This window comes from Strix uralensis, chromosome 24, assembly GCF_047716275.1.
Source record: "Strix uralensis isolate ZFMK-TIS-50842 chromosome 24, bStrUra1, whole genome shotgun sequence".
Lineage (NCBI taxonomy): Eukaryota > Metazoa > Chordata > Aves > Strigiformes > Strigidae > Strix > Strix uralensis.
In genome coordinates, this window is record NC_133995.1 from 8,795,493 (window position 1) to 8,821,979 (window position 26,487).

Below are 26,487 nucleotides of genomic sequence, written 5' to 3' on the forward strand. Positions count from 1 at the left end.
AGGCTGCCGGGGCCAGCGGCTTTGCCTTCGCACCTGCAGGCTGCAGAGCGCCCGTGAATGACAAATCTGTTAAGAACTGGTGATGCGCTGATCCTTTGTATCAGCAGTAACTGTCTGTGGAAAGGGGATCAGGTCATTGCTCCACGATGCACAAACGGGCCTTTTAATTACCCCAAATACATGCAAATCTCCCTAAAATCGGATCAAATGCAAGTGATGAAAATCCTCAGGAATTGTTTCCAGCCCTTATGTTTGCCCTGTTTAAACCACGTGGAAACTGCGAGATGAGTCCAAATGTGTCTAGTCTGACACATCTTATAAAATGATGAAGCTGAAGTATAAAGAAACCCAGTTTCTTCCTCTTCTTTTTGCATAAAGTGCTCATTGTTAATTTAGTTCTGAGAGATACTTGATGGATGGTACCAGGTAAGTTTCTCCATTATTCTTTCTAATCTGCTTGATATACAATTTAAGGGAGCTGAGGAAAAAATAAGGAGGCTGAGGAAATTCAAATCAGAATTCATTTATGCAGCAATTCCAGCATCCATTAAAAATAACCCATTAAATATTGTCCTCTGCTAAATTTAGAAAATGCTCAGGTGTGTCTGCTCTTGTGCTGCACAGAAAGTTTTAATACAGATTTAATCATACTGAGTGTTAGGGGAAAGAGCTAATTAGATCGACAAATTTAGAAGGTGGTAGTATATTATATGGGAAGAAATGGGTGATTAGATATTATTCACTGTAAAAGTGACTGGCCCTGGGGAATATCTTTAAGGATATTATATGACATAATCCTAGTTTAAAAATTGAGAAGGTAGAAGTTAACATCATCCTCAAAATCCATCCTTGTTTCAAGAGAATTTTTCCCCACAGTAGTTTGTAGCATTTTTTGGCAGCCGGAGCCGGGTACCAGGCTGGAAGAGCCGCGGTGCTGCCCCGCGGCCTCGCCTGGGCCTGGGATGGACACGGCACCGCTCGGTTCAGCCCCGGGTTTGCAGCCCCCGGGGCAGGGCTGCGGGTCACCTCCCCGCAAGGGGCTTTGATGCAGTGCCATCGCGAACCTGTGTGATTTCTGCAAATAACAGCCTTTGTTTATCCCCATAAATTGTATTTCTACAGCATTCATAAAAATATTGATTAACCATATACAAATGGACTCCTTTGCAGCATTTTTCAGTATTACACTTTCCCTATGAAAGCAGATTTAGAAGGGAAAAAGGGGGTTATTTTCTTCAAATAAGTAAGAGCGTCTATTTCTTAATGTGATACAGTGAGGAAAGTCTCAGTATTAATGACTTTGCTGAGCTTTAATCACCACAGAAGATAAATGTAGCACGTTGGGAGTTAAGGCCCATGGAAAGCAGGAGGAAGCAGTGTTTTTACAGTAGTCGCTCTTACTGCTGTATTTTCCAGCTCTGCTCACATTAGTTTGTGTTGTTTCCTGTGACCCCATGAGAGCCGGGAGCTGTGGTGCCCCCCGGCAGTGGCCTTCTGCCCCAGACTGCCCGGGCCAGGGCGTCCCCCCCGCTCCTTGCGCCATTTCGCCAGTAAAAGAGATTCACAGCTACCTTTAGCAACTTGTTCCATCTCCTAAGGTCATTTTATATTGTTCAAAGAAAGGTATAAAATGTGTCAAGATATCTGCTTACTCTACAGACCCAGTACAGAAGTGATTGATATAATATGTCATTGCTAAATTGCTCAAATAAAAAATGATTCATTTCAGTTCCCTCGGAATTGTCCTTCCATTATCCAGTATCATATTATTGTGGATACAAAGCTGGGTATTTACAGAAAGCTTTTCAACTCTACTTACAAACAAAGGGAAAGATTAGTCTAGTTAGAAATACTATGGTTGGTTTAAAAATGGCAATATTAATAAAAGCACATGGCGTTCCGTTCCTGCCTCTGCTGCCGTAGTCGCCAGGCCCAGTGCTGGGCAGGTGGAGCGATGCTGCCGAGCGCTTTGCGCCATGTGTGTTAACTAGATCACAAAAATAAATCATGAGCTTGTTTTGTCCTAAAGCACACGTTATTTTTCTCTCTTCTAAAGCAAATTTCTGTTTCATCCTTCTGAAGGGCTTCATTTAATAGTGTGTGAAATGAAATGTCAACAAGAATTAGAACAAATGGCATTGTAACCCCCCAGAGACCACAAGTTTCTGCTGGGGACTATTTCCAGGCAGCCGGCTGTGGGGAGAGGTCTCAGGTGCTGCCAGAGCCCTCGCCCTGCCAGAGCCGCCTTGTGGGGAGGGTCGCAGGGCCAGAGCTTTGGAACCACCCCAGAGACCTGGGCTCTGCTGGAGGCTTTGAATCGGGGAGTAAAGCCTGTCCCTGTGCACAGGGTGCCTGCGGGGTCTGGATTTTACCCCAGTGCCGAGTGGTGGCACAGAGCAGAGGGGTGTGTGGGCTCCCCATGCTGCTCAGGGGCAGGGTCCCGGCCCCCACGTTCCCCCCAGCTCCCAGCAGCACCGAAGGCTTCCCCCTTCCCGAGGGGGGCTCGTGAGGCCAGATTGTCCCCAGCAGCCCTGGGGCTTCGTGGAGGGGTTGCAAAGAGTAAGGCACAAGAAGTAGGAAGATTGAAGTGGCCAGGAAGAAATCTGAATTTTGCTCCTAAAGCTGGGGTTGAGAAGCCTGAGCCCTGGCAAAAAAGGGGAAATCTGGCTTTGGGGCTGTGATCAACTGTTCCTCGTGGCTGTAAAAGCCCTTCCGAGGCGCAGGGGTGCGAGGCCGTCCCCGCGCTTTGGGGGAGATCCTGCCTACCTTCTGCTCTCCCTTCTCTCCCCAAACACGGGCTCTGTGTCATTTGAGCCCCGAGTTCACACTTTGTGGCCTCATCCTGCAAGGTCAGTGCATTGCAGGCAGACACGGGTGAGCTCCGGACATGGCCGGGGCTGTGCTGAGCGCCCTGCAGAATCGGTCCCTGGGGCGTTGGGGCACAGAGGCAGATGCAGGCAGACCGCACGCGTGCAGCCGAAGCCATAAACAAAGCTGCTGCCCTTGGGATTATTGCTTTTATTAGCTGTAAAATCCATTGTTTATGGGAAGTTCAGAAATGACACGAAAACATAAATGTGAGATATGCAAATAAATCTTTCTGACGAAATTGTTCACGAGTCTCATTATTATGGAAATAAATTTAAAATGTGACTTTTCAGAGCTGCTGAAAGCCATCACTTTCTAGAGCTGTTGTACGCCTCTGATGAGTGAATGCCAAAATTTGTGGTGTGTGGGGAATGCTCTTCAGATGTTGCCTGTTTTGAAAGTAATTCCAGGGAAACAAAGGCCCCTGGCTAATGAGGAAGTCTCTGTTGTGCTGGGTGAGTCCATTAGCTCGCGCCGCGGCTGGCGGCCTGGCACGCTCAGGTGCTCTCCCCGATTGTGGCCCATTTGCATTCTGTGCAGAGGTTGCAGACCTATTATTGTGATGTTGCTCGCTGCGTAAAGCCCAATTAATGAAAGGTTAGGATGCAATTAAAAATCCTAAAGTGTCCTTTATTTCAAAGTGAAGTTTATACTGCAGTATGAGTTCCTGGAACACACTACAAAATCGTTTCCAAAGACAAAGGCATCTACTGTTTGTTTGTGTGTTTGTTTTGACCCCTGTAGAATTTTGTGGGTTTCTCTAAAGGGACAGAAACAACACGCCAGTCTCAGTGGACCATTTATAGCCCCTTAATGGATTTGTGCCGCCACTTCTCAAAGGGTCTGGAATGTGGGAGTACTGAACAGAATCGTGATGCGACAGAAATGACAGGTATCAAAACTACTCTCCTTGTTAGCAGAATTTTCCTCTGGGGCGATGTTACCGTGATTAGCAAGAAAACTACAGGTGGGAAAGTGACGGATTGACTCTGAACCAACGTCAGAAATCTCAGTGCCAGCCCTTGCCTGTCTGCAGGAGGTGACCCATTCCGGTCACCTTCTGTGGACGTCAGGGTCTGTAAAGAAACAGGATAATCTGATCAGAGGTGCCTTCAGATTGCTGTGCTATCGCCGAGCTGTACAGGTGATGGTCTGAGCACACGTTCCCCTGCTCTGCTGGGCAAGATGTGCTGCTCTGCCCCAAAATGGGAGTGGGAAATTCTTTATTGTATGCTTTGTGTAGGAGAAGCGCAGTCGTTTGCTGACTTGGATTCTACATCTGTAAAATGGAGATGTCAATGTTTGTTTAGGAAGGCAGTGAACTTTAATAAATATTCGTAGCATATACTTAACAGTCTTGGTGAAGCTGCAGAAATGTCATTAAAACTCACTACTCTTCAGTTATTTATTTTGTTATCAGGCCAGTGACCACATGGGGAGGTTTCTTTGCTGCAACAGGAAACCTGTTGCTGTTATATTTGGTGCAAAAGTCAGTAGGAGCGTGCAAGAGAGTTCCAGTTGCCTGAGCACACTTAGCAGAGCTGCAAATGGCACGTATGTGTCTAACATCTGTAATTAAACTGATTGACCTTTCCATTTACAGGCTGGAGGGGAGAAAAGTACTAGAGAAGATGGATTGAGAAGTGAATGAGATGCCAAAGTAAATCTCATTTACCCGTCCCATGTGTCAATAGTGAGCTGGGAGAACATTAGTCTCTGAAATCATCTCACGTCACCGAAATCATCTCAGACACCAGCTGTTTGCTCCGCAGAGCTGTCACAGGGTTACAGACGCGGCAGCACTACAGCTGCTGGAGCAGTTGAGTTGTGAGACGGTGTCACACCCGGGTCACCTACCCTGGCTGCGGCACAGACACTTCCCCCCCCTCCTAAACCAGTCCCTAAGCAGAATCATCAGTGCTTGGTAGGGGAGAGGAAAGCAGTCTGTGACTCAGATGGAAGGGGAAAAAATTACATTTTTGGGAGGATGCATATTATGAAAAAAAGCAGCAGGAGAGGCAGCAGAAATAACTGGCCCTTAGCGGCTCTTTTCTTCCCCAGGTCCCTAAGAAAGAGTCTGTCAGGCTCAGTAATTAACCCCCTGAGCCTGCACTGGCACGAACAACCACCTAAACGGGGCAGAAGACAAGTGGTTTTGCACTGTGCTCCCCCTGCCCCTCCCTGCTCGGCAGCCCCCATCTTTGTGCTGAGGGTAGGATGGGTGAGGACCGAGTATGATACTCGTTCTCCCTGTAGTAAAAGCCTTTTGGGAAGGAAATAAGCAATTTATGTGTAGCTACTTATGCTCTTACTGTGTCCCTCTCTCCGTGTCCGTGGGAAGGCTGACGGCAGCGTGGGGACTTGCGGGTTTTGCCCTGCGGCTCCGTGCCCGTGTCTGGGCAGCGTGTCCTGCCCCTCCGCTCGCTGACTGTCCCCAGCCCGGCCGGGGACCGTGGCCACGAGCTGCAGCCAGGCCTGGCCACCGGCGTGGGGCCGCAGCCTCGCTGGGAGCCCAGCCCTCGCCCCGCCAAGGTGATGCCGTGTCAATGGTTGCGTATGTCTGAAAGACAACCCTGGGTAGTGCTTAGTTTTTAAATAGATCATTCCTGACAAAGCCCATTATTCACTGTGGGCATAAAGCCAATATCCCTTTGGTTCACAGAATTCTGCCTGTAACGCTGCTGTCAGGCGTGGCATCTCCTGCGAGTGATCTGTGACCACGGGGGGCACTTGGCGAGAGGGAAGAGGACTTTTATTGACAGCTGCATACAACCTCTTCATCAGCCTAAGCTCTGAAAGTTTAGACTTCATTTCCTACCACTCCTTGTGGTGCTTGACGTGTGTTGTGTACAGTTAGACCAGGATTCCGATTGTTCAGTTGCACATCAGCCCATCGCAGACTAGGACTCGTATCTCCCTCCAAAAGGCTATGGAATTCCTCTCTTACACCGACTACTCTCAGATCTACTTTAACTGAGTATATCAGCACATGAAGAGCAATTTTTTGACATGTTTATGCACTAAAAACATTATGATAATTTTACTGTAAAGTCCACACATGATACTTTTGAGAAATGAATGAGGGGCAAAATCTATGTGAGGGCTGTGGTAGCTCTGGCTGCGGGTGCACGTCCCCTGCTCCAGCTCGCCAGGCACAGACCTGTCTAACAGCACGTACTGAACTCTTGAATCATGTAGAAGTTTGAACACCGAGGAAGGAAAAGAATTTGGAAATGACGGGCTTTGCTAGGCAGAGGAGAGAGACCTGTGCTTCTGCCATGCCTCTCCTCAGGGCTGCCTCTTCTGTAGTGGGTTTTGTTTTCTACCACTCAGTGCTGGTTTTTTGCAGGAGGGGTATTACCTTCTACCTGAATGGTAACATTGAAAAATCACTTTGCATCAATGCCCAATCGCTCAGGCCTTCAGCCTTTTCTTTTATGGTTATGTTTTATCATATATAGTGGTGTGATTGCTTTTTGCATCTTACACATAATCCTCGAGAATCTTTTTCATACCCACTCAAGCTGATTTGCTCCCAGCTGGATACATGTAGGGTTGTGGCTAAGGATACATTCACTCTTTTCCTGGGACCTCAAAATTGCGTGTGGCAGATTTTAAGATGTCTTTTGTGTCCACCATATGCACTGCGCCCTGGCCTGTGACTTCTGCTCTCTCGATTTCCATTATTCACTGTTTCCATAGAAAGGTCATGACATTTACCCATTATTCCTGTGTTGTGGAAGCGTTTGTGGCGTGGGCTCCAACTATTGTAGGATGTCGTGCGTGTAATTGCTCAAAGTGGACAGTCACCTTGTGGTGTTTTACTAACCAGTGGCAGAGCTGTGCGGGGGAAAAATACGCAATGAATAACAATTAGGCAGAGTGATTGTTTTCAAATTCTGAGGCTGGACTCTGCCCACTGACTAAGTAGATGATTTGTTGCATTTTTTGTTCTTCCCTCTGACTCCCAGCCCAGGCACGCTGTCAGCTGGAAAGCTGGCGTGCTCATAAGATGCTCAAGCATCTTACAGGAAAAGGCTGTCCAGTAAATTAGAGATTTGGGGTTTTTTTTTCTCCTGTACTTACAGGTAGCTTGAACAGAGCTGCACAAATGTTCTTCAGAGTTCCTATTAATCCATATTTTTAAATGACTGCTCTCTATTCTGTGATTGGAAACACCTCGCTGTATGTGTGGGAACAGTCTGGTTTACAGCTGAGGGGGAGACAGATGCTCTACTTTGTGAAAGATCACATTATTTAAGAAAACCAAGAAACTCTTCTGAAATGGATGAAAATGCAATTAAAAACACTTGAAATAAAATCACTATTCTGTATTTGGAGATGTGGTTGCTCTTGATGAAGTGATTTTTCCCTGTGGACAAGATAGCGTGACAAATCTGGAACTGCCGAGAGTCGGGGTCTGGTGTCAGTGGGGGTCAGTGCCTTATTCCGTAGACAAACAGTGATGTAGACAGAGACAGCCAAAGACTTGCATGTTTACCTAAAATCTCGTTTGGGTTTATCACTTTTACAGCTACTGACTAGGAGCGACGTTAGTCTTTTGCCACAAGCTATGATATTACAGTGCTATTTTTATTTTATTGATCTAACCTGGTCTTCAACAGAGTGGGACAGAAAATTACATTTAAAAGATAAATGGAAAAAAAGATCTCCAGGATGCATTGCATCTTAGATGGCAGACTGACTCCCATGATTACATTTTGTTATGCTGAGTATTTGGGCTATATTTTGTAGGCCAGGTTTTGCTAAAAATCTAATTTTACCATAGAACAGCGTATCCAAGAGTACTTTAAAATGGATTATATAGTAAAAGCTCAAAACCTTACATTATATAGTAACTTAAATGGACTGATTTTGCTGCTATTTAGCATTTTACATACTGTGTGGCAGTACTTGTCCCCAGGTACATATATTCCACTTTAGTAAGTTACTGGGTAAGATTTTGAAGAATGCCCAATGGCCTGGGACACAGACCTGTCCCGCCTTCGAGTTCAAAGTACCGAGTGGTACACAGATGAGCCGGGTTTTTTCCGCCAAAATGTATCGCTCTAATCTATTACAACTGATAAATTATAGGCAAAGTTCACTGTGAGGACAGGCCAGTACAGCGGCAGAAATACTTGGAAGCACCTGGTAGGTGAGGGGGGGTGGAACGGCCGAACCCGCTTCGCTACTTCGGTGCCGCCAGCAGAAACAGCCCGTCGCAGGCTGAGCTGAGTGACAACGTTTTGGCAGAGCCTGGGGAGATGTGTATGTGTTTCTCTACATGCATGCATACGTTTCTTGGCTAGATGATTCTGCAGATTTGTTATTTATAGTATTTTTAGTATTAAATAATAAATCAGCGTCTGGGAAAGAAGCAACTTCTGTTTGCGTTTTGCTAAATCATTTTTGATCTTTCCCTATAAAGCAGGAAAACATAGACCTGTAGAACATCTTTTATTCTATCATCTAGAATTCTGTGTGATTTTTTTCACCCTTCTCTCCTTTTATCTGTGAGAGGAGATCGAGTTCTTTGATATTTTATTCAGATTGCATTGCACATTTGGAATTAAGCCATTTGGGCCGATTACTGACACGCTGGCTGCCTGACCCCTGCCAGGTCGCCTTCCCTCTCTGGACACTGGCCTGTCCGCTGTGGGCTGGAGACGGTGCCTGTCTTGCTGCAGAATTGTAACTGGAGTGACCTGAGTGTGGGATGAGAGGGAATCTGACCGTGTGTTTACCCGATTAAATTCCAGGTAGCTGAGGATTCACTGTACAGTTTTCTCCACATAGAAATGTCGCTGTCCAGCAGTTGGCAGCTGCTTTTGGGTGTCTGGAAATGCAGAGCACAGTGAAGAAACCTTTGGATCTCTGTCATTTCACAGCCAGAGGTGCAATGAATCTAAGTCTCAGCTGACTTTGAGAATCCTGGCATGGAGATTCATACAGCTAATGGGCAAACGGTCACCAGGTCCTCCCCAAACGCCTGCTGAAGGTTGCTGTGGGAAGCACAAAGTTATCATAATTCTGCCTTGCTCACATGAAGCTTTTTGTCCTGAGTCACAGCGAGAGCTTTCACAGAAGCAAAGATGATGCTGTTGTACTTTCATTTATATCTTTCCCTGGTGATAGGACTGGATGAGGGAAATGGTCGTGGCTGTCTAAAAACCCCTTCACCTGGTCCCTTGGCGGTTATATCTGGCCTTCAGAAGCCCATTACACTAAGCCACTGTGACAGCTCGTGAGGGAGAAACATTGTCCAGAAATGCAGGACACAAGACATCCTACTTCTGCAACATGTTTTATGGTATCCTGTATCAAATGTGATGCCGACCTTTAGAGAAAGAGGTGGATCTTTCTGTGCAATCCAGCAAGGAGGTTGAGAACAAGATGAGAGTAATCGATTAAATGGGACACACCAAGGTAAAGGGAAGCTGTCTGCCCACTTCTACTTGGAGATACTCAACTAGCACTGCCAGATAACTCCTGCTCCTTTCCTGGGTTGTGCTAATACTGTCGGCATCCATCTGTGTTAAGCTGTCTGGTGGTGTAAAGCGAGTTCAGCCAAGGTGCTGTTGCTGCCGAGCAGCTGTGCAGCATCCCGAGTGTCTGCCTGCCTGCCGCGGCTGCCCGTGGTTTCATTTGTCTGTTTGCCTGCACGTCCTCTGAAATCGCTGAACTCTCCGAGCACAGGGTGCATTAGCTGTGCTTATTCCCTACAAAATTCCACAAATCCGTGTCTGGCTGGCTTTTAGTCACCACTAGTTTTCATAAGTATTTCACATTGCAGATAAAGCATTCAGTGTGCACAGATGTTTAGATAAATGCCCCTTTCTCTCAGCTTGTGATGATTTAATAGCTGGATTTAATTTATTGTATAGTTAAGTGCTATAGGTAGTAGATGCACTGTCTGCCCACTCTGTTTTGATACTGCTGGGGAAGCAGTTATTAACAGCACACAAATTCTTTCCAACAGTTTTCTTAAGTGCCTCAACTCTAGTGCGTCTAATTCTGCGAGCTGGAGAGGGGGATGTCCAAGGGAAGCACTGGTACCCATGAAAGATGAGGTATGGCTCTGTGCAGACCTGACACCAGAAGGCATCTCTTGCCGTAATGACTTTCCCATAAAAGCAGTGCATAACACGTCTCCCAAATTACACCCCGACCTATTCAAATCCACAGAGCCCAGTTTAGCTGTCGGTGACAGTCGTTTTTCACTGGTGTGACTCACTGACTGGAATGAAGTTACTCCCGATACGCATTGTGATCAGAGTGGGCAGAACCATTAAAATTTATTTACATAGATGAAATTGCAAGGGGCTGTCAAAGCTGTCAATAAAGCAGTCCTGGAAGGAGGCACACGGCCACAGCCTCGCCTGAGGAGCGGGTTTCATGTGCTGCAGCAGCAAATGAACCCCCCTGGACATGGCTAACGAGGCAGCTACAGACGCCTCCTTTGTTTCTGACAAAAAATGAATCATAAAAGTTGCTGAAACTCATTTTCAGTTCACAGTACATTTGGTGCCAGACTTTCACGCTGCAGTCACGTGAATATGTACGGACGTGTACAAGCGAACCGTGCGCGTGTTTATTTACCCTGTGATGTGCACTTGAGGGCATGCATGCATGGGTTTAAATATATATATTTTTAAAGACTGAACACCTGTTTGCTCCAAAAAATCTTTATCTCCCACCAAATTAGCAGTTATTTTTTACTGCAAAGTTCAGATATTTTCCTTTCCGTTTCCTCTTCAAACATTTTTTAGCTCTGCCCAGAGGATAACAGACCAAGGATGGACAGTGGCAGTGTCTGAGAGTGGCACAACTAGAGGAGCTGAATAGTTTAAACAATACTTCAGTATCTGCCAAAAATCTAAGGAAAAAATGGTAAAAATAAATGCCAGTGTTACTATGTAGAAGACAAAATTAATTTTTAAAGATTTTTCTTTCAACATCTGTAGATCTGTTCTCCTTTCCTGAGATCTCATTTTCTCCTTTCAATTCCAAGCCAACAGAATTCAAAACTATGCTAAGCAGCATGTGGGGGTACACGCTGGAGCATTCCTTACAGACCAGATACTTCAGGACTCCTGCCTTTCTGGGTAATAAATTGTCCACAAGACAGTGTGGATGTGAGATTTCCTTTGAGCCATTTGGCAAGACCTCCAAATTGGCATCTGATCTGACATACCTTCCCAGGCCCAAAGCAAGGTTGGGGTTTCAGATGGAGATCCACAGAGATTCGCCATTTCAGGAGCATTGTTCATAGAACTGTAGAATAATTTTGGTCAGAAAGGACCTCTGGAGATTGCCTAATCCAGCCCTGTGGTGTCTTACAGGGAGGGTAGAACAGCCCGATGTTAATGCTGAAGGAAAGTTATTTAGGACGTGCGTGCGTTAACAAGTCATGTTGGTGTGCATCCTTGTTTGTATCAGAATTTGTAAAGAAAGGTCAAAACTGGAAAAGAGCCTCTACTGTTTGTTGCTTTTCTGATCCATCCTGACATCCACACCTTCAGGAGAGAATCTGATAATGACCGTGACTTTGTTCCTGAGCTACAGATAAGTCTTCGGTGTATACACTGATGGAGCTGTTTACCTGTGTTTTATCTATTCAGAGGCATTCCCTAGGCTGGAAATCAAGCTTGTTCAATAGAGCTCGTTAGGTAATGAGCTTAGTGAATAAGCTCATTAGTGGTGGAATTCATCCTGCTCAGCCCTTTGCAGCCCAAAATCTTGTATCCCTTCAGCCCAGCTTACTACTCATTTTGACCCTGAGCAAGAGAGATGACTTTTACCTAATTTCATGTTTTGCGTATTTTCATTCAACAGCTGTCTTGCTGAATGAATGTTTCTATTATTTAATCTAGCCTGCTATTCCTCTGTAGCAGAAAAATATCTAAAAGGGCTGAAGTCTTTTGCATCTAGCGTGCCAAGGCTAGAATATGATGCCAACTCATTTCATGAACTGAAGCAGTGTCTGACTCAGTAGGACTCATCCTATTACATGATGGATGCTCCCTGGATTGAGGAACAGACGGTTAGGCAGATGTAAGTAGGCAGGAAAACGAAAGAGGCACCAAGTAAAAGTTGTGATTGCCTCCTGTGAGCTGACCGTGATTGCCCATCTGTACACAATCTAGTGGTCTTGCAGGAAGTTTAAAGCACACACATGCACGGCAGAAGCGAGGGATTTCACATTTTGGTTAATTATGCAGAGATCAGAGAGTGAGCTTGATAAAAAGGATATCTCGCAGGTGCAAAGCTGGGTGGGAGACGGGGTTTTAAATCTTCCTGAACCAACAGCACAACTGAAATGTGTGACAGTGAAGGATGTGTGTTGGCAATAATGCTTCATTGATTCATGTTCAAAGTGGTAAATTTAAGTCCTGTTTCTACTCATTTCAGACACTGATTACTAGAAAAAGGCTCTCATGCATTGGAGTAACGGAGGTGTCAGAGTCTGTTAAATCGACAACAGCCTACTCCTATCTTCCCTCTGACGAGGCAGAAAGAAGCCATTCGAGCTTTTCTCAGTTTAATATTGATGACAAAAGGCCAAGAAACTATGTAAACCTCAAAAGACACTAAAAGAGGATTATAATTGAGAATGAGTTCTGAAATCAATTGCAGAGAGTAAGTTTATATCTGCGTTAGCAGGTAGTGCGGCTCACCAGGAGCTGAGCTGGTGCAGAGGCCCAAGCATCCCTGCTGTACGCGTTGTGGGGAGGATTAATTTTAGACTAGTCCCAGCCTGGTCCATGGACTGATGCCCATTAGCAGTAAAAGCACATTAGGTGCATTCCTGGAGTGCGGCTTCCAGCCGTATTTCAGCCGGAAGGAATAGAGTTTGCATGCTCTGAAACCTCCTGGCACCGTGAGCCAAACTGCAGCAAGGGCAGGATGACTGAGTTTGCTTTCAAAGAGCATTTCTGATCCAAACTAAGACCCTGAAGTAGATGGACTCCATGAGAACGCACGTCAGGGCAGCTTTCTCTCACTTCAGCTTTCCTTTTGCAGATAGCTTCTTTCTGCCAAGCCTTAGGTTGCAAGAACAGCTGGTTTGCATTATCCTTTCCAATTGAAAAATAAAGTGCTATTTTTGTTCTTACCATAGTGACTGTAATTAATATTTAAGGATGATGGCTCCCTTGTGCTCCGGGTCATACAAATATAGAGAAAAGTGTGTACTGTTGATGACGTGTTGTCTCAAGATGATACCCCAAAAGTGCATGGAGAGCATACAGACATGGAATTGAGGACTGTGGCAACTGGGTGGGAAAATAAGCAGAATTAAGTAATAGTGAGAAGTGTTTTCCTCAGTACAGAGAAGAAAAAAAGGGGCTGTTTGTGGGGTGAAATCTTGTGATCAAGGCTGTGCATTTAAATATTAAAGGCTGAAAGTGACTCAAGATTTTATCATCTGCTGTTTTCACATCTGATGTGAAACCCTGTATCTACAGGCAAGATGAGAAAAACAGCAGCAGTTTGTGTCTTTTAGATAGCAAAGGGGAGTCACATGTACAGAAAGAACAAAGCAATAAGTACGTGAAAAATAATTACCCGTAATAAAAAGCTAAGGGTACTTCCCAGTGTTGAGGATGTGGTGTTTGACTAAGAGGAGCTGTGAGAAGTGAACCCAGCAGCCCTCGCTCCTGCCTGTGCAGGGCAGGTTGGGAGAGGTGGTGGGTGCCGGCGCGTTATTTCTGTCGTGCTGCCGCAGGAGCAGTCAGCAGACCCCAGCGTGGTGCACGTTCAGTGGCTGCGGCTGCTTCCCTCCAGACGTGGAAGACTTACTACTTGAATTATTTGACCTTGTTATTAGAAGACTCCCCAGCACAGTTGCACCAAGACCTCTGTGTCTCTGTTTAAGCTTAGGTTACCCGTAGCCTGGTTCCGCAGGACTACTCTCTTCAGAAGCAAACAATCCTTCTCAAGGGCTTTCTGGGGATGTACATCAGCCAAATTTTGCAAAGTCCTGAAGGCAAAAAGCTAAAGCTGATCTGTGTTTTAATTTTGCCGCAGATGGCAGGCCAAGATTAAAGCAGCAGGCTTCCCCAGGCGATCTGCTCAATGGCTCTCCTGAACCCGCGCGGGGAAGAGCTGCTCGGCAAATGGCTTTGAGTGGCTGCCCAGTTTGGGTTTGTTGTTGCTGCAGATGCTTTTGTAGGTGAGAGATAATTCATACGCAGAGTGGCACTCTCCATCAGGAGGAGGGACAGCAGTGACAATGCCATCGCAGTGCTCGTCCCCAGACCCAAACCCCTCATGGCCCTGTGCAGAAAGTAAGAAAAAGTCCACAATGCAGAGCCAGAACAAAAGTGAAATCATGAAAGAATGAGGGAAAGAAAGAGCCAGATGCTCCAGTGTCATTTCTGAGGCTGCAAACCAGAACAAAAAGCCAGCAAAGACTTGCACCTTTTAAAGGAGTAATGAATTGTTTCCTCCTCTGGCAGGCAGTGATTTGACTTGCCACATGCCTCCTAGTAATTTCCCAGCAGGTTTTAATGTTGGAACAATGGCGTTCTGTTAGATATTGATTTTAAAATAACTCTTCCACACTTACTTGTGACTTTAACAGGTGAATTACAGCCCTTGAATGTGCTCTAATGTAGCAGTGGTAAATAGTTAAATAGGCACAATCTGTTTCTGCAGGCGTTGCCTGTCCAGGAGAAGGCAGAGCTTGGCTGAACCTGGTCTGCAGGAAAAACATCCAGCATTCTGCCTGCACCGAATGAAAATATTAATAAATTCACAGTGGATGTGGTGGAATTTGATGGAAAAAAAGTCAGTGCTGGATGTTGAGGCAGTGAGAGTGGGAGGGCAATGGGTAAATGACCTAATCGTAGCTCTTTTCTTCTTCAACTTCCACTGAGCCGTGATGCTGACCGCGGGGTATCGCTGTGGCTGCCAGCACCCTTCGGTGAGCCATGAGAGGCGGCGGGGGCTGGCCCGTGGGTCCTCTGACTGCCAGGGTCAGGCACGACGCGCGCTGCCGGAGCGGGTCCCCGAGCAGCGCAAACACCAGCTGCCAGCTTCGGCCGTCGCCATCGCCGAGGCTTGTGCTGCACGAAACACGAATAAAGCTGCTCCGTCCTCTGAGAGCGCTGGGGCAGCTCCGTCCCCGCGTACTTCTGCCTGGCCGGGAAGGCAGGGTGGGGAGCCAAGGCCTGCGTTCAGTGCCAACAGCGCGCTGCTGCCACGGCAGCCCTGCTGAATTCTGGGGGCAGCAGCGTCAGCGGTGGCACCGCGGTACCCGGGGCTGGAGCCCGGCCGCCACTGTGATGGGTGGCGGGTAAGAATGCTGGTTGACACTGAGGAAAACTTTCTCTGTTTATCTTACACTTTTTGGGGGTTTTCATTTTCTTTTTAATGAAGTGATTGCATTGCAGTGCCTGGGACACTCCTCTACAGCCTGGGAATAAGCTGGTTTTGGTCACAGGTGCTGCCACATTCCGGCTCCGGCCGCCCAGAATGCACCGATCCCTTAAGAAATTGAATTAAAATCTCTCGTCTTGTTTCCCTAACATTACAGCGAGGCAGGAGTTTCATTTCATGTTTTAGGTGCCCCACACTAAATCCATGCCAGGTAAGAAAGTCTGGGTAAGGACAGGATGTGCAGATGGGATCTGTGGGGAGGGAGCGTGGTTCTCGGCAGCCGTCGGGCAGAGGATTCGCCTCCGGCCAGAGGGGCTGCAGAGACACGGGTTGCTCAGAAACTCCCTCTGTGCTCGGCTCAGCTCCACGGTTCACACCGAAAACTGATTCCAACTGTATGGGCTGTCATCAGCTAAGAGACGTAATTAGTCTTGGCTAATTTGTTGCAGGGCCTTTAACTTCACTTCCCCTTTCCCTGCTTTCCTACTGACAGTGGCTACTCTGTCCCTTATTTTCAGCTGATCTCTGTAAACTAATTACTTTCACTGGGTCAGCGCTGTTATGAAATTATCATTTTATGAGACTAAAAATAGCTCAGATCCAGTCAGTAAGCCAATCACTTCCCTTCATCTCCAATGAAAATACAATATTATCTTTAATCTGTATTTCTCAGGCACTTGCTGTGATGCAGGCTGGAATGAAAGGGGGAAAAAAAAAAAAGAGGAGCTTAGAAAAAAATTCGTAAATCAGTTGCTATAGATGCATCTCTGCCAAGGCTTCCATTGGTAAATTTAGCAGTCACATTACAATTTTAGCCAGTAACATTACTTGGCCTTATTCAAAAGAATTCACTTCTCACACAACGAGTTTACCCTAAAGGGAAGTTATTTTGTCTTGCACATTACAAATGGTGTTTTTGCACATACGTGCAGTCATTACAAATATCCAAAGCCACAAAAAACCTAAGGCCAGATAAATTTATTTTTTTTTAAGAGAGAAAAAAATCCACTGAATTCCACTTGCTCTGAGAATGAATGAAGGTATTTTAATACTTCTGGGGTTCTGGTGAATATAAATAGCTCAAAAATGAGATGCTTGCCTGAGATTTACATCAAGATAGTGAAGGGAAAAGGTTCCATCTGTAGTTTCTGATACAAAGACATTTTGCACATAATATCTGTAAATCCATTAGGAGACGAAAATTGATACACATTTCATATAAGATAAAGCTGGAGTCAAGAGGATGAAAGCTCAAGAAAATGGCTTCTTTGTGTAGCTCCATCAATTCATTGTCTGATTGGCCTTTCTGTATATTAAATTCAAGCCGTTCTTTGGCCTGTGGATATAAGAATTGTTGACTGTGTGGGAAATGGTGAGAGTGATGAAATTCTAGTGCCTTGCTTTACAAAGGAAATACCCCACATCTCATCCATCTTTCCATCGATGATGTTAAATATGCAAAGTAGTGTTTCTATTAAAGCGATTTTTCTGATTCAGTTTAATGGCAGATACTGAAGTACTGACACGCACAATATGATTACTGGGCCAAACAGCAATCTTTCCGGAGAAGCTGGGAATGGCAGCGCTCCAGAGATGATTTATTATTTTCCTTACTTTGCAAACTCCTCTTAGTTTGCATGAAGGAGGGTGAATGAAGGTTACTATCAGCTTGAGTGGTTTTGGTTCTTTGCATTGGAGAAGGAGCTGCAGAGACAACATCTCTGTTCGCACTGGCAGCGTTCGCAGGAAGCGTGGTCAGTGTTCGGTGAGTTCATGCTAGTCTGGCTGTCAACAGTTTGGCAGCAAGTGTTTCACGTGCTATTTCACTACTTAAATTTCATCCCCTCTCTTGTCCGTGATTGAACACCAATAAAAAAGAAAGCCCAAGAAATAAGCCAACCAAAGAATGATGTTTCTTGCAGAGGGGTTGATCGGGTGTCAGTTCTCTCGCGCTCTCTCTGACCCGCAAAGGTACCAGCTTGAACCAAGACAAACCAAAATAGACCCCTACCCCCAAATCCCTGCTCTCTAAGCACTCAGCTAATAAAAACTGTAAGAAATTTCAGATCTTGCTCCAGATCAGGCTGTTGACACAACCAGGCCAGCATGTCTGTTTTATTGACTTCCTAGCTTTAACCTGGCTCCTTAAATGAATGATATAGATAGGACTGTGTTGTCCAGGTGCACTGATGTGGATCTTTCAAACCCATTGACCAGTGCAGCCGAACCTGCGGGAGGGACAGTGTTCTCCAAACCGTTATGTTCTTGCAAATTGTAAGGGAGACAGTCAGACAGAAGATAGATTCTCCCAGGACCACCCCGAGGGCGCTGAGCTGTGGGAGCTCAGCCTTCGTTAGGCAACAGAAAATCACACAGCACATCCCTAAGCTCAAACCAGAACAAAATCCATCGGGGCACGGCGGGGAGCCCGGCTGCGGCGCTCTGCAGGGCCCTCGGGAGCCTCGCCGTGCCCCGGGACAGTGCAGGTACTGAGCTTGTCACAACTACAATTTGCTGCCTACGCTGCAGGTTGCAGACACTGCCCGAGTCGGAAACATACTGCTGTTGTCAGGTGAAATGAAAACAGTTATAAAAAGCTTAGAAAAATATGCACTCTAGGCAAAAATGGTGTGGGGTTTAGTAGTGTGAGAGAGGTCTGGTACCACAGCCGCGTGCTGATAGGAGGAAACAGGGGGCTGCCCCATCCATAACCAAATGCTGTTTAAAAGCGAATAAAACCAACACGCTGGTAGCAAGGTAACAAAATTTATGATAATAAAACTGTCTCTATACAGATCTAAAACTGGTGGCTATTGCGTATCAAGTTAGCTAAAGCCGAGAGGGACGTGAACGCTAACGATGGGGACCAGCACCGTGCTCCTCCGCTGCTTTGGGCAGCGCTTGCGTTCCGGGGATGGAGGGTCCCGGGGCTCCAGACCTCCTGCAGCACAAAGCAGGGTGCTGGCAAGGCTGATGTTCATCCTACCGGTGTTTTAGACGAGGGCAAGAGGGAAGATGGGTAGCTGCTGGCCTCTTGAGAAAAATGTTTCTGCATGAATTGGATAGCTGATTTTGAATTAATTTTGAATAGTTGTTTCAGTAATTCAGATTGATTTAAGATGCACCCAAGAATAATGCTTTCATTATAAAACCTCCTGAGCAAAATTTAAATCGTACTAAATTAAAAACAGCCTCGGTTAAGCCAGAGCTGATGAGCACAGCAGAGGGATCAGAGATGCAGGGTCAGTATAATTTAATTCCTTTGCTTTGTTTCCCATTCCAGGAAAACTGTTGTACCTATCTCCTTGGGTCGTTAACTACCTAAGGAGCTCGCAAGTCGTCCTGGGTTTCTCAAAACTGATTTGCATAGTAATCCCACCAAAAGCAGCATTTTTTCTATTTTATACAGTACTTCACCTTCAAGAAGAAATGCATTTTTATTGCTTTTCATTTATGGGTCAATCTGCAAATTCAGCTGTATCCTAAAGATACTCTGGAATCTGGAATAACAGCAGCTGCTGTACAGCACAGTAGGAGGGTTGATGGTTTCCTAATGCTAGCCTTGTTTGTTTGTTGTAAGCAAACTTCCCCTTTTATATAAATGGAGCTAACTTTTTAATGTCTTAATAACATGGGAAAAGTTATCCTGCGTCTTCCAAATCACTTTTGTAAAGCACTCTGTCACAAGCAGGGCTGGAATTCCAGTGTCAGGGAAATGTTCACTTATCTGGATTTAATGCTTCAGTGTTCAGAACAAGTACATACCTCTGTGTATAGATTTGAGTTAGAATCCATTGTGCTTTAGAAGTTCTCGTTTTAAATGCTGGCTGAATTTTTAAAGGCAAATGGCAGAAAATATTTAAGATATTCATAAAATCTCTGAGCATTGCTGAAACGCAAGCAGTGAACTGGCAACCACTAACCAGGCAAAGCCTGACGTAATAAGAAGCACGTTAGAGACTTTGGCTGCATTTTTGGCAACGTTTGTGTGATAGGAATTGCCAGTACTCTCATTAGTAACAAGGTCCTTCCAAACATACTGAAATGACTTCTGAGAGAGATGGATATGAAATATTGCATGGAAATTCCAGTTTGCCAAAACTGAAAGGATTTACGGGGAAATGAAGGGGTCCAGGAAATGCTGACCACCCTCACCACGTGGTGGGAGTCAGGAAGGTGGAAATGACCTGAGGCTGGAAGTTCCGTTCCTAGAGTCCCCAAGTCCCCGTGCCACGCTGCCAAGCCGCGGGCGAGAGCTGCTACACGAGCCAAGGGCTGGTGCCGTCCCCGCGCCCGCACAGCCGGGACCCCACCACCCTCCCGACCCGCTCCAGAACGTGCCTCTCTCAGGGCGTCCGGCCGGGGCTCTGCGGGCTGGTCTGGCAGGAATTAGGTTTTTATGGCTCATGGTAGCAACTCCTCTTTCTAGCACAGGTTTTGGGCAAGCCCGTGGAGAGTGTTTGGCTTCGGGTGCTTGGACAAGGCGGCGTTAGGTGCCCGCTGGATGGGTCGTGGGCAGAGGGTGTTGTCAGAGAGCATGGGGGCTCTGCGGGGTCTGCTGTTACCGAGGTGTCTGAGTTTCTTGTAGGTCCATGATACAACACTAAACTTGGCTGATAGACTATTTGCTAGAGACACCTATTTTAATTAAAATCCTGCAACAAAAATCCCAAATAAGTAATACTAGAAGTTGAAGCTTTAAGTCTTTGGCAGCATTTTATAGGTCCCTTTCCAGTAAACTCTTACAAAGCCGTGTTTAAATTTCTAATTTTTTAAATTCTTGTCAACTCATTTAGAGCACTCATTCATCTATAATTTCTGTGATTACAACAGATTGAGAACACTTTAAAGTCCTCGGGAGCACTCTGGTTTGTCTATCCGTGTGTTCAGAAAGGAAGGGAAAGAGAACGAGGCCAAGTCACTGCCCTGGCAGGAATGGAGACTCAGCTGCACAACAGCACATTCTGCTTGTGTGTCACAGCGAGGGGTTGTTCCTGAGCCCCACCAAACGTCCCCTCGACCCTGAGTTCCCTGTCACAGAGATAAAAACATACGTGTGAACAGGCACAAGGTGTGTAGCTAGAAGGAAAGGTGTGATCATTATTAGGCAGACGCCAGAAAATCGAGTCTGTTTTCATGCGTTTCCCCTGTGGAGAGGCCGCCGAAGGCGCTGCCCAGGCCACGTCCCCTTCTGACGCTGCTCGGGTGGGTGGTGGGGACAGGAGGGTGGGAGCTGACCAGTACGGACCTGTCAGAGTGTGGAAAGCTGAACCACAGGGTGGGCGAGTGCTGGGATCCACAGCCCAGCTTCGTTTTCTAAGTAAGCACTGACTTCTTTTCCAGAGCACGGAGCTTAGCTTTTGTCATACGAACTTGCAAACTTTGCTTAGATGTTAAAAAGGAGGAAAAGGAGATCTTTTGGTGACTATGACAAACATGTTCTACATTTTCACTTAATGAAGAAATTCAGACTTGCAGTTGTCATATGCTCAGATTCTGCGCCTTTCTGACAGCTGAATTATGATTTTAATAATTTAAAAGTGCTACTGTGAGCCTGTTCATGTATAATAGGCACAGAGAAGTGTTTAAAATCAAAAGCAGTTTAGAGAAAAAGTGGTCACCATATTACAAAAATGAGAATTGTCTACATCTGAATATGAAACTCTCCAGTGGGAAAAATCTTTGCAAACTTAGTATAACTTAGTATACATAAACATATAAACTTAGTTCTGATAGTGAATAGTTCTGATGCGTGGAGTTCAGAGATTGCATTTGATTGTACCTTGGGGACTGCCTGAAGTGGCAGCCGGTGATGCCTACCTGCTTTTACATAACCCCACCAGGGTGAGGGCTGGGTCATTCTGCTTACAAAGGTTTTAGTTCAGAGCAACAGAAGCTCAAATCTATAATCTCAGTAGAAACACCTGTATGACAGAAATGAAATATAAGGGAAAAGAGTGCCCTCCAGGCTACATTCCCCTTGCTTTGATATCATTATCTTTGTACCTGTCCGTGGGACTGTTTGAAATTCTACCGCAACTGCTACAGCACACTCATTTTTTAAACTCACAACTAAAGAAGCCCGTATCCTGCTCAGTTAAGTACAAAACAGGTCATGTCCTGGAGATCCCTGTATTTTCAGTATAGTAGCCCACAACATCCATTTGAATTCAGCAATATAGTTCCTGGCATGTCAAGTGAAGAAACAATGACCAACATCGCGACAAGAGACAACATATACATCAGTGACTTTGTGTAACATCTATGACTAGAATGAACGTCTGAAAACATAAGCTCTAGTTCCCAGCTCCCTTGCACTCGTGTTAACTTTTCTCTCCTGCAGAAGGAGTGCGAAACAGGACCTGCTACTCCACAGCCTTGCTCCTCCTGCACTCATTTACCATTGTGCCAAGCATTTGTCGAGTGGGTGTAAGTGCCTTTTCTGTTTTATACAACTTCACATAAGCATAAATTGCAGAAGTTGTAAGGCAAAGAACAATCAAGCCCTTAACAGTTCCAGCCCCTTTTCGAACATGCACCCAGGTAAATGCTTAGGAGTAACTGAAGTCAAGCTCCTAGTACGTGCTTGCCTGCTGCTCAGTAAAAGAAAAAGTAATACTCACCCCAGTGTTGTCATGGTTACAATAGTGTACCAAAAGGAAGCAGGAATACTGGTGAATTTGCTTGCCGAGGACCCTTTCTCTGCATAAAACATCACAGTTGCAAAGATGATGATTGCCATAGTGAGGGAAAAGAGGAGAAAGCCAAGCTCGGAGGCACAGCTCTTCAAAGTGTAGCCCAAGATTCTTAAGCCTTGGGAATGGCGAGAGAACTTGAAAATCCTGAAAACCCTAAAAACCCTTAGTGTCACAAAGGCTCCGCTGACATCCTCGTTGTTGGTCATCACCAAGCCAATGTAGTACGGCATGATGGCCACCACGTCAATGATGCTCATCACACTTCTAATGAATCTGTAGCGACTTGGGGCCGCAAAGAGTCTCAACAGATACTCAACCGTGAAAATCATCACGCACGCCGTGTCCAAGCAAAAGAAAGCCACAGCATATCTTTCCCCACATGGAAGCTCCTTGTTTCCAGGCACCGTGCCACAGGGGACAGTTTCCACGACATTAGTGATCACAGAGACAGCAATAAAGAAACCGGTGACATAGTAAAAGACTAAGGCTAAGGTGCTGGTGTGGGGGTTCTCAAAGGCTCGCCACATGGTCTGCCGGAAGCTCAGGGATGGCATGGACCCTTCTTGGTTGTTTTCGGAGTCGTTGTCATCCATCAGCCGCTCTGCGTTTTCCCGCTTTCTGTCTTTGTACTCTTCATAGCAGCAGTCCCCAATGATTTCAGGGAGGATCCCGTAGAAGGCAAGCTCTTCGTCATAAGCAGAGATGCACTCGTACCTGGGATAGTGGAGCTTGCCAGTTCTATAAAAATTTAAGATGCACCTAAAGACTTCAGGGTCCCGGTCAAAGAAGTACTCCTTAGTATCTTCGTTGAAGAAGAACTCCTTCTCGGTGCTGCCCAGGAGAGTGTCCGGGTATCTCTCCAGTGTAGTCCTCCAGGTCTGGAAACGCCTGCCGCTCACATTGAGAATGATGAGCTCATCCTGCCTCTTGTTTTTCTCTGTTGGAGCCAGTGGCATGGGACAGTTGGCCACTGGCATCCATCCTATGGCGGCCGCCCTGGCAAAGGGCAACCAGGCTGCTACTCCTGCTGCCATGATGACCCCAGGCCTTGCTACTGGAGAAGACAGTTAGGCTGCTCCTGAGACCCGCTGGAGGTCAGATCAGTTCCATCTAAAATACAGAACAAACCAAAACCACAGCAGACAGTCAGCGGGGTGTCCTGCCCCTCATGTTCGCCTCAGAAATCAGCGCCTACCCAGGAATTTCAAACGACTGGCTCGCCCTCATCCCCCATGTGAAGAATGATGTTAGACAAGGCATGTGGTAATCAGCTCCGCGGGGTTATGGCATTATTATAGATTGAAATTTTGAATAGCAAATGATTCCTCATTAAAAGCATTTTAAAAGTAGCATAAACACACTAATTTATATTTGCTTCCTTACAAACAAGACTAATCCATAATTCCCCAGGTGTAAGCCTCGTGCTCATCAGTTTAACTACAGCTGTCAAGAAAGAGCTGGGAACTCCAGTGAAATCAGCTTGCAGTTCACCCGGTGAGATGGTGTATGCCCTGAAAAGCCACGGCTGGACTGAGCTGGGTTTCCAGTCTTAAAATGAATCTTGCACTCAGAGCATTTTCGGTCAGAGGAAACAGAAAACCTGCTCTGGTTTTCATTCACCTTTAATTAAAATCCTGGCCTCCGCAGCAGTTTTTTGCTGCTCTCTTTCATTTAGAGATGGGTTTTACTCTTGTGAAATATTGCATCCCTCCCCCGGACTGGAGGAGAATTCTGACTTTTGGGGAAAGATTGCTCAGAATGCCTGAGCAGCAGTAAGCTTGAAGCCCAGGTGTGACAGCTGAGAGCTTGAGCTACCAGCTGAGTACCAAGAACTTCAGAATGAGGGAAGCCTCCGAAGTTGGACAACTTTCTTCCAGCAGAAGATACCTTCATTATTTCCCAGCTAACAGAGGCAGAAGTCCTTCAGCCGCAGAACTGAAGGACTGATAGGTTGAAATGAAGTATGTTCACTGCACTCTTGACCTTTAGAGGAAAAATATCCCAAGTTGTCCAGACCCTCAGCCACTGGAAGCCAACATTCTCTTGAAGTTAGAGCAGTTAATTGTGATTCTGATCTAGCCATAAATTTTCTTTTTATTTTTGATCTTTGGTCAGAGTTCTTACAATATTTAACTTTTCTTTTGACTTGTATTTACTTTCCCTTCTCTAATGTTTTTCTAACTCTACCATAAAATTATCTGGAGAAAGGTGCCATTATCATGCAAGATGCATTAGGGGCCCTATCAAAAGTTGATTTATCAATGGAAATTCCATTGATTCCACTGACTGAGACCCTCAAAGCTTAATTATATCCTCTACATGGTATCCTTGTAGGCAGTTTTACTCTGAAGTTTTTTAATTATATGAAAGCTGCCATTCCAGCCAGTAAGGCTGTAGTGTTATTGATTTCAACAGGCCGTCAAAATACTGAATAAAAAATGATGGAATCAATCTGTGGTGAAAATGACTAAACTGCTCACAGAAACGCTCTTCCTCTTCAGGGCACATTAACATTCATCACCCTAATGTGGAGCATCTTTCTGTGCAATTTTGCTACCTAAAGGACAATTGAAATCCCTCGTGCAAGCATCTTACTGCTGCTGGAAGAGGTTTTGTAATTACGAAACATATAATAATCCATAGTGATGCTTATCGCAAGGAGACACTTTGCTTATATGCACAACACTGGAGCAAGCATCCCACAATATTTTCCTATAAAGAATTGTTCAATATTACTCTACACTGTTTTTTCTCTCCCCCTAAAGAGGGAATTTATTGCGTTAATAGTGCCAGACTGACAGCCCTGGAGACCGGGCTCTTCTGTCTGCGCGGGGAAGAGGCAGAGCGCCGCGCTGCAAACTTTCTCTGCACGACTTTGAAAATATGCCCCAGCCTTCAGCCGGGGGCGATCTGGGGGGCCCGGGGGGCTCAGGCAGCAGAGCTGCCGGTTTCTGGTACCAGCAGTGGTGGATCTTTGAACTTTTATGAAACGCTGCGTTAAGAACAGGACTGCAAAACAGGAGGCAGCAAAACGAGAACCATTTCACTCATTAATCACCAAATACATAACCAAGAGACCAAGCTAATGCATCCTGTTCCTGTTTTCCCTGCTGGTGAACTGTCTTCTCTGCTTTTTAATTTCAATTAGCGGCACCACCACAGTCATTCTACCAGGACTGATTGGTGACGTAGGGTGACCTGACCAGCTACAGTACACTGGATCCTCATCTCCCCTGATTTCTCAGGGGAACCTCGTTAGAAATCTCTTCTGTACTTTTATAACTTTGGTTGTAAATTCCAGGTTACCTACATTAGCTGCTGAGGCACTATAAATACTTCACATATAATTGTTCTAATAAAGCACTGGTAACTCGTAAGTGACTTACACATTTTTAAATCAATTTTTAAAGATAAAATGGGTCCTTCCATGCTGGCAGTATATGTGGGGAAGCTATAAATATCTCAGCTATGAAACGGACAGGAGATTAAAACAGAGAAAGAGAGGGGTGTTCGTCTGGGGAAGTTTAGTTCCCATTTCTCTGTGACCAAGAGATGCAGCTGGTTAAGAAAGCGTAGTGCACACAGCTTAATTTTCAAAGTTGCATTGAATCTGTCCTACTTGAGCCTCAAAATGCACAAAAAGAGAGTCTTTTTCGGCTATAAATTGTCTGAGGGACTGAGGGGGAGAAGAGTAATGAAATCCCCAATCGCAGAGTTTTTGCTTTTTCTTGTCCATGCGTCCTTGGAACTGCACCCCTCCCCAAAATAAGAGAGAAAATGAGGAGAGAGATGGGACTGGGCTTGTAATTCAGAGCTGCACAAACTAAGCTGAGTAAAAACGATATGAAGTAACTAGTTTCTGTACAGAATGCGGAAAGAATCCTCCTTTCCTGCCTGCCTGGGTTTTGGTAACTGCTAACCAGTCTTTTTAGGCTGGGAAGCAATTGGCCAGGCACCAAATAGACTGTACAGTCGACAGAGGCTCTTCAGCCCGCATAGCAAACAGACACACTTTAATTCTAACAAGCATATATTTAGCTACAGACATACTTCTAATTTTAATTACCATAATTTCTGCATGTAATTTGAAAGGAACTAGTTAACAAAAGATCAGTGCCCTGCTGATGACATTTAGAAGAGCTGGTACACAAAATAAGATAATTTGCCTCCTCCTGATTTATAAAAGTCAGCGTCTGTAGAGAAAAGAATCTGTTTTCTTTAGACAGTTATGAGGACGGTGACATGGTGCAAGCAAATTTGATGGAAGAGCCTGTGGCTTGAGCCCCTGTCCCCTCCCAGCATCCCGACTCCTCGGAGTCCCTGGCCACCGCGGGCTCCCGCAGGTCGTCTGCGCCGCAGCCGCTTCGTGGGCACCATCGGTTCTCCCCAGTTTCAAACAAAAACCTGCCAGGCACGGCTGGGTCAGTAAAGCTCTGGAGGAGAACTTCAGAGGACACTGTTATTTCTAGTCACCTAAAGGGTCAGGAAATAAACGAGGTATTCTTACCACATCAGCTCCCACCGGCAGTGCCATACT

General features: G+C 45.7%; 1 protein-coding gene across 3 annotated transcripts in view; it reads right to left on the reverse strand.

Moving 5' to 3' along the window:
• The window catches only part of KCND3 (potassium voltage-gated channel subfamily D member 3), a 129,158-nt gene that overhangs the window by 101,021 nt on the left and 1,650 nt on the right, over positions 1-26,487 (reverse strand). For all 3 annotated transcript variants that reach the window (XM_074894049.1, XM_074894047.1, XM_074894048.1), the window contains exon 2: positions 21,876-23,060. In XM_074894049.1, coding sequence (XP_074750150.1) covers positions 21,876-22,984 — 1,109 coding nt within the window. In that variant the 5' untranslated portion in view covers positions 22,985-23,060. The remainder of the gene's footprint in view (positions 1-21,875; positions 23,061-26,487) is intronic.